General features: G+C 42.7%; 1 protein-coding gene across 2 annotated transcripts in view; it reads right to left on the bottom strand.

The window, feature by feature from the left end:
* Positions 1 to 16398, bottom strand: part of cacna2d2a (calcium channel, voltage-dependent, alpha 2/delta subunit 2a) — a 138163-nt gene that overhangs the window by 9181 nt on the left and 112584 nt on the right. For both annotated transcript variants that reach the window (XM_046383435.1, XM_046383436.1), the window contains 13 exons: positions 15675 to 15836; positions 13629 to 13739; positions 12743 to 12821; positions 10181 to 10230; positions 7820 to 7909; positions 7121 to 7189; positions 6404 to 6478; positions 6238 to 6312; positions 6037 to 6108; positions 5799 to 5870; positions 5561 to 5622; positions 3400 to 3476; positions 259 to 319 (listed from right to left, as the gene is read on the bottom strand). In XM_046383435.1, the coding sequence (XP_046239391.1) occupies positions 259 to 319; positions 3400 to 3476; positions 5561 to 5622; positions 5799 to 5870; positions 6037 to 6108; positions 6238 to 6312; positions 6404 to 6478; positions 7121 to 7189; positions 7820 to 7909; positions 10181 to 10230; positions 12743 to 12821; positions 13629 to 13739; positions 15675 to 15836 (1055 nt within the window). The remainder of the gene's footprint in view (positions 1 to 258; positions 320 to 3399; positions 3477 to 5560; positions 5623 to 5798; positions 5871 to 6036; positions 6109 to 6237; positions 6313 to 6403; positions 6479 to 7120; positions 7190 to 7819; positions 7910 to 10180; positions 10231 to 12742; positions 12822 to 13628; positions 13740 to 15674; positions 15837 to 16398) is intronic.

The raw sequence follows: 16398 nt of genomic DNA, 5'->3' as shown, positions 1-16398 counted from the left end.
TTTTTGTGTAATACACACACAGCAGCATGCAAAGAAGATTTTGATGTTTCTTCAGTGGTTTGTTTTAATGAGTGATGAATAATGACTGAAAGGTCAGGGTGACTTTTATATTCTCCTCATATTTGTCCCTGTAAGTTGCAAAATGAATGAACAAATCCAACCAATTTCACACAGTTCAACTCCACATCACAAAAGGCACAAGACAAGACCAACAACTGATGACCATCAACGACAGCAAGCATTCACACACAGGGCTACCTGGGAGCAATGAATACATGTCCTTCAGACTCAAAACTGTTTGGCAGCAGTGATTCAAAATCTGCAACAGAAAGGGGAAGATTATCCGGGAAGAGCAGTGGGCAGAGCAGAGGGGAGCTGTGGGTGAACAGCAGCTGTTCTTCAGAGGTGTAGGGGCGCAGGAGGGAGTTTACCATAGCAACACTGAGGTATCATGGGAACACTTGCGTTAGCCAATATGGTGCCTAAAATAGAACCTGACTTTCAATGGATGACTGCTTTAGTTTCACAAGCACTCACACCTTCTCCTTTTTTTCCTTTTTGTTCATCACTTTGTCAACAAACGTTTTCCGATTCATTTGGTTTCACTCTAACATATTTTGGGTGTCTGAGAACTGACTTGCGAGACGTGACGTGTCAGGAAGCAAGTTCTCAGACAGATAAAACGCAATGAGTGCTTTCAGATCAGGCAGGCATCAACATGGCCAACTATTGCAGGGGGGGAGGTGGGTGAAGGTCCTGATGGAAGTGGTCACCACTCAGACTGGCAGGGGAGCGGTCTCAGAGAGACACATAATCAGAGGAAATGCATTGCATTGTGAAGGGCATGTCGAAGGGCAACTTCATCTATCACAGACAGGACAGCACACAAAATATCAACCGTCATTAAAGCCTCAGCAGGTGAGTCTGCGATGAATACAACATGTTATTTTCTCATTAGGTCATGACCTGTAACTGCGTACAAGCAGAGGAGAATGAAAGGTTTCATTTTAGAGCTAAAATAGTGCCCAGGTAGTTTTCCGCCCACAATGCCGTGCACATCCGGGGTCGGATTTACTGAGGAAGTGTTGGGCCGTGCCCCCGGCAGTCTGAGGGGTGAGGAGGGAGGGAGACAAGCTGATGGAGACGGGGAGTACAGAGGGACGACACAGGAGTCAGGTGCTGCGCCGAGCGGCACCATGACACCTGACAACATGGGAGGACCTGGGTGGGCAGGACACAGCTCAGCCCTGAAGGGTCAGTCTGCAGGCTGCAACGTCTCCAGCTATAGACCAGATACTACAGCGGCTAACAAATGTGTTTAATATGGAGATCAAAGTGTAGCTATGTTAAAATATCATGACCACAAGAGATCGCTATTTAAAATAAGTAAATAACAGTGTATGCTGATTTATTATTATAGCTGTGTGGCACCATAAAATTAGTATTTCAAATTAGTGTGTTTACCTTAGTACATCATCAAATGTTACAGCAAAGAATAAAAAAATCTTTTAAGTATGTAGAGATCAATATGCCCTAAACTGATCGAGCTGTTGCACTAATAGGAGGGAGAAAAATTAGTTCTGTCAATATCTATGTCCTAGTGTAAGAATTAGTTAAGACACTTATTAGCTAATGACACTGTAAGAAAAAGACAGACAGACAGAGAGAGAGAGAAGAGAGAAGAGGATGAAAATGGAGAAAGACGATGAAGAAAAGAGAAATATGGTCAAAGAAAATGAAAGAAGTAAGGGAGACAAAGAGAGAAGGAAAGAGGAGGCAGACACAACCTGTTTGGAGCTATCCACAGAAGGAAAAGGATTAGGAGGGAGGACAAAAGACACGTTTTAACAGAGAACATAAATTTCTGCCTTCTTTGGGTGTAGTAGGTGTTTATTTCTTTTTCTTTCTTTTTTTTTGGCTCCTGGAGCAGCAGATACATGGGAAGGAGATTGAGGACCAGAGGAGCCATCGTGAGAGATGTGGAATCTGAGCTGCAGCAAGAGGGTGAAGAGGAGAAGGGGGAATAAAAGGAAGAAGAGGAGGAGGAGGAGGAGGAGGAAAAAGAGGGAAAGGGGAAGGAAGACCTAAACGCAAGATGGGCAGGAACAGAGGCAAGCAGGCTGGGACAGGTGAGGGGAAGATAAGGAGGAGAAGGAAGGTGGGGGGGGGGCAGCAGGAAGAGGTTCAGGACAAGGGGTGTGGGGGGAGGCAGCGGTAGGGAGTAGGAAGTAAAGATAGGGAACGTGGACCAATATGGAGTATACTTGCCCTTGGTGTATGGCACTTTGTGGATCCATCAGAGAAGGAGCAAGAAAAGAAACAGGGGATCGGGTGGGAAGGAGGGGATCACAGACAATATTTTATTCAATTATTGTTTGAATAAAAATATTGTTTTCTTGAAAGAAAGAAACCAATTTAAGTCAAACGAGACAAGAGAGAACAAAAAAAGAAATGAAGAGCAAACATCTTATTTGCAAGAGCAAACGAAGGAACAGAAAACTAATGGAAGAAAGGACAAAACCTGCAAATCCAGGACAGGAAAACAGGGAAGACAAAACCAGTAACTGTAAGAGATAACCATGGTCAAATGAAAAATAAATCAAATGAAACAGGAAAAGAGGGGTATAACAGGGTCTGGACAAAGAAAGAATGAGAGAGACAACATGTGCCCCCATTCAGACCCACAAAAACCCAAACTCCCACATTTGTCAAGCCCTTATCCCGGGCTGTGTGGGAGTTTATATACTGAATGATTCCAAAGCTGAGAAACATCTCAAACAATCCAACAGAAAAAAATAAAGAAATAAATGACACATATAACAGAAGGAAAATCCTCAAAATCATAAAACTCATAATAAGGAGTGAAAAGCATGCATGTTTTCACAGTTTTCCAGAACATCAAATACTTTGAACACGGATGCTTCAGAATCATTACTCGGTGGAGAAGAGGCGAGAGCATTTGGCAAAAAAAATAATAGCACAACGGTCACCATTATTTTCACCTGAATAACACAGTAAAACCACAGCTTTCACCTTTCTGTCAGTTCAGTTATTTTTTTCTTCAGCCAGTGTGAAGAAAAAACATCACCATTTTACAGCACAGCATGAAGACAGGAGGGAACAGGGAGCAGAGGAGGAGTCGGGGGACTTGGGTAGGATCCTGCCTATCAGAGAGCGTAGAAAGGCCGGAGAAGGGGGGGGCGGGGGTAGAGGGGAGGGGAGGGGAGGGCAGGCGACTCTACTCGGACACGCCCTATGATGATGTTGGAGACAAAGGACTGAATAAGAGCAAAAGGTCATATTTGGGAGAGGGAGAGAGAGAGAAGAAACGAGTGGAAAGAGAGAGAGAAAGGGAGAGAGACAGAGAGTGAGGGATGTTAGCTATTCCCGGGTACTTACACTGCACCTGAAGGATCTGGTCACTCAGGTTGGCCTTGATGTGGTTTTCACTATATGTGGGCAGTACCAAACCTAGACTGAGGTAACGAGGCAAAAGAATCAGAACACGTTATGGATGCACTTCAAAACTCTCTAATGTGCAAACGCACACAGCCAGGGCCGCTCACTTACACACAACTAGTTTAATAAAGTCCTGTGAGGAAGGAAACACATTAAAACCCTTGTTAGAACTCAAAGAATGAAACAAGGAATGTGAACAGCAACAAACAAACCACACGCAGTACCTTCCAGCCTATTTAAGTGGACGGGCAGAGGTGAGACTGTTAAAACATTTGTGAAGACTTTATGATGCAATGTTTTCCAGGAAGTGTCCCATTCGGGGGATCTTTACCCTCTAGTTCCACATGGGCTCAGATCGCACAATCAGAATACACATCTGGCTGATCCTTGATGCCACCCTGCCTTGAGCAATTTGGTGCCTAACTGTTCCAAAACACCTGTAGCAAGTGTCCTGTGCACCAAATCAAGCATGTCTGATATTGTATGACACACTGCTGCTCGTGTCACTGTTGGTAATCAAAATTCAGCACCACATGGCACATGACATGTAAGTTTTGCTGGTAGATTTATTTGCATTTTTAATGAAATAGTTTATGGAAATATAAATATGGCAAACCGCCACTGACAGACTTTTAGGCCATGCTGGGGGGATTGCATCAAGCTGTAAACACAACACTGACATATCTTGTACGGTTGATATGTTAGCAAACAGTGGCCTATTCACATTGAACAGACACAGAGTAACAGGAGCAATAATGTTTCTGGCCCCACCGTGAATATAACTTCAATATTCACCCTCCTTTTAGCTCTTGTTTAGTCTACACCAACTCCTGAGGGAAATATCTGGCTTAGCTGATAAATGCTCCATTATGTTCACCAGCCAGTCGCTAACTTTATCTGCCATTTGGTCCTGAGCAGGTAGGACACAGTGGGTTTGTAGTTTTTTTTTTCTGGAAACAGCTACCTGTGTCTAGAAACAACACTCATGAGAGCAATGAGAGGGAACTTAAACAGTAAATTTGAGGGTGCGGAACTGAAACTGAGGGGGAACCGTACAGAGTTTGTCATGATGAGGGTTTTTATATTACACGTAGTCATTTTTAAATTCCAGTTAAAGCCAAGAAACTATGAAAGGTTTCAAAGCAATATTCCCAATAAAGTGAGAAACATCAGTTTCACTTCCTAATATTTAATCGCTGTTGCATCGTAGTTTGATTGACATGTCCTTCCTGTTACTAAATATTTATTCCTCTGCCACAGTCAGACATTAAAGAGAGAACAAGAAAGAAATACATGTCCCATATCTTAATCTGTGGTTCCACACAAAGCTAAAATATAACTCAGTAAGAGGATTAATTGGAACAGATAGAAAATCAGGCTGTGACAGTATCAGGTTCAGGCTGAACCACAGTTACATTTGTCTATCTATATTATAAAGCTAATTTAGATCCCACATACTGCCCTCAACTCTACAATGTAGGACACATGACAGAGTAAAGCTCTGAATGTCTGGTTAGAGTTAGTTTTGACTGCTGCAGGCCACAGCAGTAACACATAAGGATTGTCTAATACACTGGAATTTCCCTTTGAGTTGAATATTAATAGAATTGTGCAGACAGAGCCTCATATGGACTCAGCCAGAACCAGGCGCACTGCCAGCAGATGTAATAAAAAACACACATTTGTAGGACTACTGAATGCCATAAACTGTAATTTGCAAAGTGTTGCCTGGAGGAAATGTCTCAAATGTTCAACCAAGTTTTGAGCTGAATAAACGATACAATTAATTTGTGCTTAGAAAACTGTTGAAGATTTTTGTGAGAGAAGAAAAACGGTTCTTTAATTTGAGTGATTCGGATGAATTATTTCATGAAAATACAGAAGTTTGCCTTTATTCATGTTTAGTTTCCTCCAAATGGACAATAGTGGCAGCTACAGTTAACAAACACAGCTGACTGACCAGTACCAGCTGTAAAATCTGAGGCCTGGGACTCATGTTGATGACAAATCAAAAGTGTCAAAGTTGGACTTCACTCACAGGTTCAAGCTGCGCAATCTTTTGGTCTGAGGTCAGGTGACGCGCCTTTGATTTCAGACCTACCTGTAATCTGTTCCCTCCACAGGCGTCCACGTGTATGTCCGCGTGGCCTCGTCGATGTAGTGCTGTTGACAAAGAGACTCTGATATGTAACGCTGTCACATCCTCAGCACATGTCTCTTCCCATAATTGGAGGGAAACAACGGATCCTAAACATACTGAGTGATTCAAATTCATTACAACACCATCCAGGAAGGTGCTGCTTTGGATCGTGATTGAGTCTCATATATTAATGACTTGCCTCATCAACTGACTTAATGAGCGTCCTGATTTTCCTTTGCCCTGATTTGCCATCAATCATCTGTCGACGGATCTGAAAAGACAGAGGGAGATGCTGCAGCGTGAGAAGGCATACAGACACATCAGAAAGTGACAAATAACACAATTACAGCAAAGATATGTTAAATACACAAGTTGATGGTAATGATGATGTTTCAGAGAGGTTGTTGCGTTTTTATTTTATTTTATTTTTTTTTTACCTCCTCCTTGTTGCTGTCTTCCAGCTCTGCATCCAGAAAGTCCAGAGTGACGGGCTCCCTGAAGTTAATGATCTGAAAAGGAAGAGGAAGACGGAGGGGGAGCATGAATGTCAGTCAGTGGGAATAATGTCCAAATTTTGCTTCAGGATCAGATACACATAAACTCTTTAGATGCAGGGCGGCTTTCGCAGTTGGTCCTACTTTGGGTCGCAGGTTGGGATGCAGCAGTACGTAACCATTTGGGTCGATGGCAAACATGTAACCATTGGCTCCAAGCTGTACAGAGAAAGAGTGAATGGAGATGTGATTTAGTATTCATCAACATGAAAGTGGTATGGGAATGATAATGAGTGTACTACATGCTCACTCTGTACGTAGGTGTCTTCTTTTTGATTTCATTGATTGCAATGTCCACGCCCATGACTCCGAGGATGAGCTGGTTCTGTAGAGAGAGAACATACAAGGTAATTATTAGCATCCTTTCCACAAACGGCACCGGCATCGGAGAATCACAGAGAGCTGGGAGCTGCGCCGTGAGATTACAAAGAACATCTCCATGCCATCTTTGACTTATCACTTCATGTACAATCTGATTAGTCCATATTCTTACAGTCTATCTTAAAGTGAGTTGGTTTGCAGCAGCGTGAGTGCTTTAAGCCAGTGTGATAAGCTCAGAGTAAATACTTTGGTCATGGATACTGAAAGCTGGATGCATTTGTGCTCTGTGGATGATAAAAGATTTTACACACGGCTGGTTGGTTGTGATGTCTGTTGTCACCTCAGGGGGGAGGTGTTGCCTAGAAGAGCAGCAGCTGGGGGAATGCTCTTATAACATGACTGATCATGGCCATCGACAGCAAAGAGACACAAAACACAACCTGAAACCCTCCTACTGCTCCAGCTGCATTTTTCTGTTTCAATATCCTCACATATGTGTAACCTTAACCGCATGAATGACAACAATAACAACGTTCTTACATAATGATAAAGGCTCATTTATACAGAGGGGGAGCTGGGGTGTGAGTCATGCTGTATGCTGTGTAAGTGAAAAAGTCCTGCTATTTTAAGCTCTATGAGTTTTCACCTGAGAGCTCACAGAATCAGCGGTGAGGTTGAAAACTGGCATCGTTCCAGTGATGACAAGGCCCAAACCCTAATAAAACACATTAGAAATTCGATTAAACCTTTATTTATGTACCAAGAGAGCGTTTTGCTTTTATTGCATGAATATAAAAAGAAAATGAATAAACACAAAAAGTTGCAATTAAATCAATTAAATTTCAACTCTCTTTCAACTTTTAACGATACAGAGTGAAATAGTATACTGGTAGAAGTTATGTCACTGAAACTATCTTGGATTCTGTCACTGTTGTAACTGAATGTAAAAAAAGAGTGCAGACTGTGATTTAATTATAATTTAGAGATATAAGCCAATAAAGACTACAAGTTCAAGTTTGTTTACACGTTGAATGGACTACATTTACCATAATACACTTATCGGTTGTCATTCTTGCTGGGCTACACTTTGTGAAGACAGAATAGCCATAAAGAATAATAAACAGTGATATTATAAACTTAACAAACAGTAGAACAGAAAGAGTGCTTTTATTTGGACAGTTTTACAAGACCTTATGTTGCTCAAATATTCTAAACAATCCAAATAGTGGATGGAGCAAAAAAAATAATAAATAATTAAACACAGAATTGGAATATTGCATTGGTCTGCAGAGGAAATATTTGCTTTAATGACTGAAATGAAATAAAACTTGAAGTTCTCTCTCACCAGAGCATCCTGGTAGACATTTGTCCACTGCACCTGCTTGGCTTTAGGCCCAGCCAGCACCATGGGACGACCCAGAACATCCAGGTACTCCTGCAGCAACAAAAACACACACGTTAGCGTGACTGCACACAATAAACACACATAATCAAACAGACGTTTACAGTGCTTGTCATGTACAGGCATTAAAAGCAGAGAGCTGGAAGAGCCATCCAACGTTCATCTGTCATAAAACCATAAGACCTTGACCGGCCTCGTCTCTGTCACCACATAAACCAGTGGGTAACCACCAGCAGCACTCTGGTCCTGCCGAGCCATAAAGCCTCCAGTCCTGAGACACTCAAGGCCGTTTTTCATCATTATGAAGGAGCTATTAAAAACACATTAAGGGTGTCGATGGCACAATGTGCAAACAGGCCATTTCTCCCAGAGGCTCTACTGTCATTGCCGGCACAGTGAGAATGTCCCACAGTGCTGGTGAATAGAGGTGAGGGGTTAAGTCTACTAGTAATACATCAAATTCACTATAGTCTTCTGTTCAAAGGAGCCACCTTCCACAACAGCTGAGATGTTTTTTTTAACAACCTATTGATCCATGTCATTTTAAAGATGGTGTGTATAATTGGTAAAATTATTGAGCAAGTGACCTCTTGACATATGAGACGTCCACACAGTTTGGAGGGAAAGGAAACCTGCTGGGGATGGGATGGTCTCACTGTGAGCCCTCAGCCACCTCTTATTATAAAGAGCAGAGACAGCGAAATGAATCTCTCATTAAACTGGCTGTCTATAATTCTGACAACATACACAAAAGCTCCATATTCTCCTATTTAGCAGTCGAAGAGCTATGAAGCCAAATGTCTGTCTTTATGTATGAACACAATATATTCAACTGTAAAAAAAACAGGATCAGTGGAAATGCGGCAGCTCTCTCAGGGTCAAATGCTAATTTTTAAAAACATTAGCGGTTTTCACAAGATGACAAATTTCCATCCTTTTTGCAGCGCAAAGGGAAACACAACGCAGAAATCTGACCCTTGTGTCTATCCTCCATGCACAAAAGGGGTGTCACATATAGGCACACAGCTATTGCAATATTATGTTTTTGACCGTTTGTTTCCCCAACGCCTGAACAGTGAGGTGCTGACAGGCGTAACCTATTCTATTATTAGCTCAATAAAAGTCTGGTTTAACGCGCCACAGGGAGATATTCCATCAGGACAGTGACAGCCAGACCTTTTCACGGGATATAGGGGAAATTTTCCGCCTGGCTTCAACAATCTAGGAAACGTAAAAAGTCAGCGACTCGAGATATGTGGTCCAAAGGTAACCAGAGCCATATAGACTCCAGCAGCATCCCTGCACGTTAATTAAATGCTATTGTCTCCCTCCCAACCGCAACAAGCACAGTCTCATCAGCATGTTCCCTTTAAAGGCAAACATCCTAACTAAAGTCCAGCCTGTTATTGTCGCTCCACTGAGAGTCTATATACAAAGAATTCTGAATGCATTTAAAAAGTCATGACCATGCAGAAACACAAACTATAGTGCTACTTATTTTCAAAACTACTCCACTCTTTCCACATAACCACATGACTCAGGATGGCATGAATACTAATATTTTTGCAATCTGTGGTCAATCTGTCATGTGAATGTTGTCATGTTAGTCAAGTGAGACTGTGTCATGAGTGTGTAACGTTGAAGGGCAGACTACAATTAAATAATGTGTCTTCTGGGCCTATACATAAAGCTGTAGTCACCTACTATCAGAAAACCTATTAGAGTAAGTTGCAGCTCTCAGAATATAAATATGCCAGAGTTAATGGAACACCTGACAGTATATTCTAGGGCTGATCACTCACAGGGGCTGAGGGTGGTGGTTGTGTTGGGTGGGAAGAAAGGATGGGAAAAAGGGGAGGAGGGCTGTGCAGCAGCTCCCCCACCTTCCAGCAGCTGAGTCAATTTCTACAGCTGGAATGAGGTTATCCCAAGGGGCTCTAGAAACATGTAGTGCCTCAAGCAAGTGAGAAGGGTGGCAGGGCCCTGGGTGTGTGAGAAGCCTGATGCCCTGTGTGTGTGTGTGTGTGAAAGAGAGAGATCTCAAAGTCTTTACTTCATATCAGTCAGAAACATTACTATAGCAACAACACTAAGTGTTATCACTCCATTTCCAGCTCATTTCCTTTCTGTAATCATCCAGCTGTGTCATCTTCTGTCCTCTTGCTATAGAATACAAATTTCTAACCTGTGTAAGTCATCAAAGCAACAATAAATGAAGAGCAGACGAGCTTCTTGTTTAAAATTGCAGTTTTTTTGTGGGTTCCTAAAGGTGTATTCAGCTTGGATGCCCTCTGTATGTCTTACCTGTGTGTTGATTCTGATGGCTCCAATCGATGGAATTTCAAAGTAGTAACCTGGAGATGAAGACAAGAGGATCAATACACTATTCCAACAGAAAGCTGCTGTATCCGGCTGCCTTTACTGCCCAAGTCATATACTGTCGACATTTTCAAGAGTTAAACAGGCACAGTGAGTATGAAAGTGATCCATTTGTAGACTGGAGTCTAATCTTTTCCAAGTTATTAGGTACATGTAATGCCATCATCTCCAGCTGATGATGTTGTGCCAAGCAGGCACGGCAGGGCTTGTGGCCATTGACCTCTCCACACTCGTGGTTGTGCTGTAGGATGTAAATGTGGAGGCTCATTGGGAATGCTGAGCCCCAGGCACTGCTGCTGCTGATTAGGAATGGAGGAGAGTGACTGACTGGGTCAATAACCACGCCGCTCCCCAAGTTATTAAAGCCATGAGTGTTTATACAAAGAGCCGCGAAATGGAGACAGCATCCTCAGAATGTTAAAAGGCAGAGATGACTCTCATTATTTTGATACATTATGCACTTTGCCACAGTGGTTTGTGTAGAGATTTGCCTTCTCTGTCTCGTTCATTTGCACACGCGAGCATGCAAACATTATGTGCACATACACACACACATCTCTGCACACCCAATCTCTGCCTCACACACACATGTGGGCCACAGCTATTCGTCATAGTTTTGTGCAGAGCAGTAGTTTGTCCCAGTGCTTCGGGCAGTGTACCAGAGAGGTGGCATCTGTAGTTGTAGGGCAGAGCTCGGCGAGAGGTGAAGACAGGAAAATACACGTGCTAACTGTAAAAATAAGACCGGAATGTAAACTTACAGGTTAACAACAGAGGGCAGCTGTGTGAGGGGCAGTTATGAATTTAATTGATAACCTATTTTCATTTTGAAACATAATGTCTCTGCACTACCAGGTGGTAGTTTTCCTCAAATGCCACCATATATGGTGCCTTTTTTTGACAAAATGGTGTCTTAGAGCTTTCTACATAAAGGTATTGTTTAAGTATAATGCAGACCATCTGTAGACCAGCATACACTGTTTTCCATTCACATTAAGCTTTCTTATCAAGGTTCTTGTTAAGACACCATAAAAACTGAAGAGAGTTTACCCAATAAACTTTCATGCTGTAATTCAGATTAGTTTTTTCTTCTATTCTGCATGACCATGATGATTTTTTGAGGATATTTCCCTTCTCGTTTGGGATTAAAAAAAGGCACTTTTGTTGAAGTATTAGAATCACCATTCCAGTATATCATATTTGTTCCTATTATCCTCCATTTCACCTGTTTTTCTGAAGATAACTCTGCTTTCAGTTTTGGATTTTGCTACACCGTTTGAGAGCATGGAGAAACGGTTTCATTGTCCACAGAGTCACTGAGAGGTTACTTTGTTCTTAAGACGGCACTGACGCCCAAGCGAGACAACAGCATCTCCAAGTGGCCTAGTTGTGAGTGCTTGTGCTTGTGCTCGTGTGTGTTACTACTGTTTATCAAATGTGTGCTTGCTGCAGGTGAAGGGTTAGGGCCTGTGGAAGTGTCAGGGAGCTGGCTCTGCTGCAGTGAGATACCAAAGAGTAATAAGCACTGAAGATATGAGAGGACAGCTCCATTGAGGCTGTTGTGTCAACACTATTGTCTTATGTTGGCATAGACTTTAGTACCATGGTAATCATTACAGTCACAACAGTGAAGAGCATGTTGGCACAGAGGCGTAATCCTGGACTTTCCCCAGCCTGACAGGGAGATGGCACGGTAATCATCCCGCTACCAGACTCCTCCTGCTAATTAATAACAACTTCTGGGGAGATACTTCTGAAGCACTTGCCTCCACCGGCAACAAACTAATCAGCAGCAGCATTTAGCCGAGGCCTGATACAAACAGCTAAAGGCCTCATAAAGGAGCCGCTTCAGATAAACTACAACACTGACAAACAATATTAAATCAAGCTACAATAGAGAGGAAGAGAAGCAGGTTATGGATTAAAAATATTGAACATCGAGTGCAGCAGCAACGCTCAGAGTTCGGCTGGGATTAAATGAGCGAGATGAGATTCATGCAGACAAAGTAGCTGACAGGAAGAGCAGCTGAATCATGTGGGCTGTCAGACTGTCTGTCAGAGTCAGGGCTGCTGTTTGCTGGGTTATTTTAAGGACTGTGGCTGCTTTGTATTAATAAAATATTGATTTGAATGCCACGAGCAGCAAGACAGGCACCTCAATGAATCTTAGTCATGATGGGTTTGTTATGGTGCAGGCAGGCTTTAATATTTTATTGTTCTCTATTAATAGTTACATAATAGTTAGAAAGTAACTAAGGAGTGTTTCTTCAAGTGTTGCACCTGTAACCACACCCAGCGGTGATGTCAAGGGAGCATACCTGTACATCACTGCAGCAGGGTGAGAGGCTAAATCACGGGAGATCAGTCAAAACAAGAATTTAGGTGGTGTTCAGTCGCTACTTAACTTATAAGGCAACTAAGGAAAGGTAAAGAACAGTGATCCCAACATAGCACACATGCTTTGACAGAAACAACTTATCTCTTTACCTTTATTGGCACAAGCTATCCACTGCAAAGGCGTGACGTCATAATTGTGCTGGCCAACAGAGAAGGTGAACACACGAACCTGGACAGAGAGGACATTCTGTATGAAGACAACGCCAGAATAAAAAAACAAACTTCCCGCAGAGGCAGCTCCCAGAGCAAAACAAATACCACGAAAACCTCCTTCTGGATGGCAATAAGGTTAGTGTTATGTGACAACTACAATGCATGAATGTTGAATATGATTAGATTAGCCTCCCAGTCAACTTACACAACCATCTACAACACAAGACTGCGCTGAGAGAGTTGTCAAACTGCAGATTATTCCTTTATGACAGCAGCCGTCATGAGGGATCCGGACAGTAATGCATATCAGAATAAATATTGGTGGGGCTGTGAAATGGGGTAAGGATGGAAGGAAGTGACAGCAAGGCTGAAACAGAGACGCCAAGTGCGTATCTCCTGGCTGTAATTTTATAGGCTCTGATGATAAAGTGGTTAATTAGTCAGCAGGTCAGAGCTGTTAACACCAGCAGCAGAACAACAAAAGAGACAGAAGAAGTGAATGATAGAGACACAGGCAGAAATAGGGAAGGAAGGAGTTTACCAGAGACCAAAGAGATGAATCACAAGAGGCAAAATCCAGAACCAAAATGCTGAAATGGAAGTGGAGAAAGCTTGGAGTTATATGCACAGACCGGAGTGGCTTGGCACATCTGACAGTCTGACAAACACAACTGCCTGTGCCATAGTGAGACCATGTCAGCAGAATACGATGGGAGACATGGAGGGAAAAGGGCCCGCTAAGACAGTTTCTGGACATGCATGATCTCTTGGGCTGGTAGAGCGAGTCGATGCATAGATAACTGCCTAACGGGGACAGACTCACTGTTTTGTTGGGCCAGTTGTACTTCTCAAAGATCTCTTGTGCACGATCCTCCCCGCCATCTGTAAACATCATTATCATCTTGTTGCAGTTGGCCCTCGGGGCACTGGTCTCCTGTGGCACATGAAGAGAGGGGAGGGAGGAGGAGAGAGGAGCAAAGATGGAGCGGGAGAGAGGGAGGAATACAGGTCGTGTGCACATGATTACAGCTCCCGGAATAATTTTAAGGCATTTGAAAATAGCTCCAGATCGGGTCAATGCAGTAGAAGAGATCTTAGCAGGTTGTTCACATGTCTCACCTCAGTGGATTAAAAAGTAGTTTGGAAGACTGGATCTCTTCATAGGACATAACTGTCTTGATCTAATTCATGGCCGAAATATAGAATGGTTTTCTCTTTCATTTTTTTGAATTGTGAACTGTCTTCCACTTTTATTTTTGCTTCTTATTTTTCTTCACATCTGACACCATGTCATGGATCTTGTGATGTAAAGCTTTACTTTAAGTGTCATTTTGTTTGAAAGTTTGACAGATGTTCCTAAAAATAAAAGCCTCTCAAACATTGCTTAAGATCCACTAGAGGGCATCTGCAGAGACTCCGTCCTCTTATTTTCTTTATTTGTTGTTGTTGTTGTTGAGATTGGGACATTTCTGGGCATCAGTGATTCTATTCAAAGATAGTTAATTGCTGAGTCTCAACAATCATCAGCAACTGACAAATCCTGCATAGTTTGCCTTTAAATATGTGCGCAAATTTATGTGGTTTCGCATAATGGTCGTCACCATCTTGGTTGTTTTAGTGACCTTATTTGGATACGCGTTACTACTACTATGTATCCGGATAGATTCTCTGACTGACTCATTGACTTACACATCGCATACATAGCGTAAAAACGGATTTCTTTTTGCATTCAATGAAGTCACCCCCTGCTGGTCATTAGACAGAATGCAGGTATAAGGCAAGTCTGTGTTGCGGGTTTAGCCGCAGCCTTGCCCACTGCATGACACACCAACCTCACTACACAACACCCCTCAGCCCTTTCTTTATTTTCTCTAAACCTTTAACTAAAAATATTTTTTGTGCACACATAATTTTCAAATACTATTCTTTTATTATTCTCTGTCTTCCTTTATCATTCATTTAGAAATTTCTGTCTGTCTATAGACATAGGCTTCCTCATTTCACCATAATTTTAAGATTTAATTTGAGTATACAGCATTACTCTAGCGTTAAATCTGATTGTGTCAGAGGCAGAAGCATTTCAACACTATATGCTCATAGTCAATCACCGTTTTTAGCATTCAGCTTTGATACAACCCCCCGCGCCCGCCTGCACAGCAGCTGCCATTGATATGCAGGCCAGCGGCATGTCAATCTGACAAGATTCTAATAAAGATAAATAATATTGCTACAATTACATATTTTTATTGTGCTTCTGCCACCAATCATGGGTGTGAGTCTGCCACAGACAGTGATTAAAGGGGCCTTTTTATTTCTCATTCTGCTGGCAAGAGAAAGGGGAGGGGGGCAGCTGGCACTTGGCTCTATGCCTCCAAGCCCACCAGAGGAATATAAAGTGTCTGTGGCTGATCTCCTCTGGGCTGAGCTCATCAATCATCCCATCAGAGCCCATTAGGGTAGCAGCCTCTTAAAATACACGGCAGCATACGGAGCTGAGGCAGCACCTGTGTCGAGAGCACGTGGATGCCTGCTGCTGACAGACGTCACCACAGCGCTGGCTGCTGCTGCAAATGTTAGCGTGACTCCACTGCAACAGCATTTACTATCAGACCTACCTTGGACAATGACAGAACCCTGGAAATGTCTTATACAAACCTGGGCCACTCACTGTCAGCCCTGTTTTATCACTGTTGATTCAGTCTCATTAACTGGATTAGACAGTAACCCTGACAGGATGTATAATAACGTGCTGGAGCTGCAGTCACACAGTTCCAGCATGTAACTGAAGACCCTCTGGAGGCACACACAATTCCCCAGCCACAGACTACCCTTGTATTTGCCCATCCAGGAAAAGATTGTTGGCTCTTACATTGAGAAGCTGTTCGAAGGCGAATGTGAAGCCAGACTTGTAATCTGTGGTTCCTTTGGCTTGCATATGCATGACGGCCTCCTTGAAGATTTTCTTGTTACGAACGTTGGCTTGGACCAAAGTCCTGAAGCACGGAACAACAGCATCTGCCTTCTCATTGAACTAGGAGAGGAAACACAAAGACACGCATAAGTATAATGTGAATGTTTACTGGACAAAAATATGACTAAATTCACAAATTTACATTTTTGTCTGCTGTAAAACAATATGTCTTTTGCATTTTTCCTGACATAAATGTGCGTAGTTCATGAAGGCAGGACGCAGACGTGGGTGTGTGCAGATGTAAGCTGCCCTGCTACTCTCTGGCTGGCAGTAAACGCTGGTAATTACAACTTTCCACACAAAGAACAGGTGCACCTGAAAAGCCAGTGCAAACCACTGAACAGAAACACAGCCAAGGTAATATCATCTGTCTCATCTCATCCACCAAATTAGCCTAACTCGGTGTGTGCGGTTTATGGGTGTGCACGTGGCGCATTAATTTTCTACTTGTGTGCAGCGTCTAGGCGTGATTGCAATATTAGCAGCAATGTCTGTAGTAGCAGGTTTCAAATGTGGAGTCTTCTTGAAGGTGAACCTCAAAATCTACTGACATTTTCAGGACAGACTGATGTAAAACATAATGTGTCGGAAAAGCTGAGAAGCTGACATTTCTCATGGGTTT

Source organism: Scatophagus argus, chromosome 3, assembly GCF_020382885.2.
Source record: "Scatophagus argus isolate fScaArg1 chromosome 3, fScaArg1.pri, whole genome shotgun sequence".
NCBI lineage: Eukaryota > Metazoa > Chordata > Actinopteri > Scatophagidae > Scatophagus > Scatophagus argus.
Note: the sequence above shows the minus strand (reverse complement) of the source record. Positions and strands in the feature narration are given on the sequence as shown.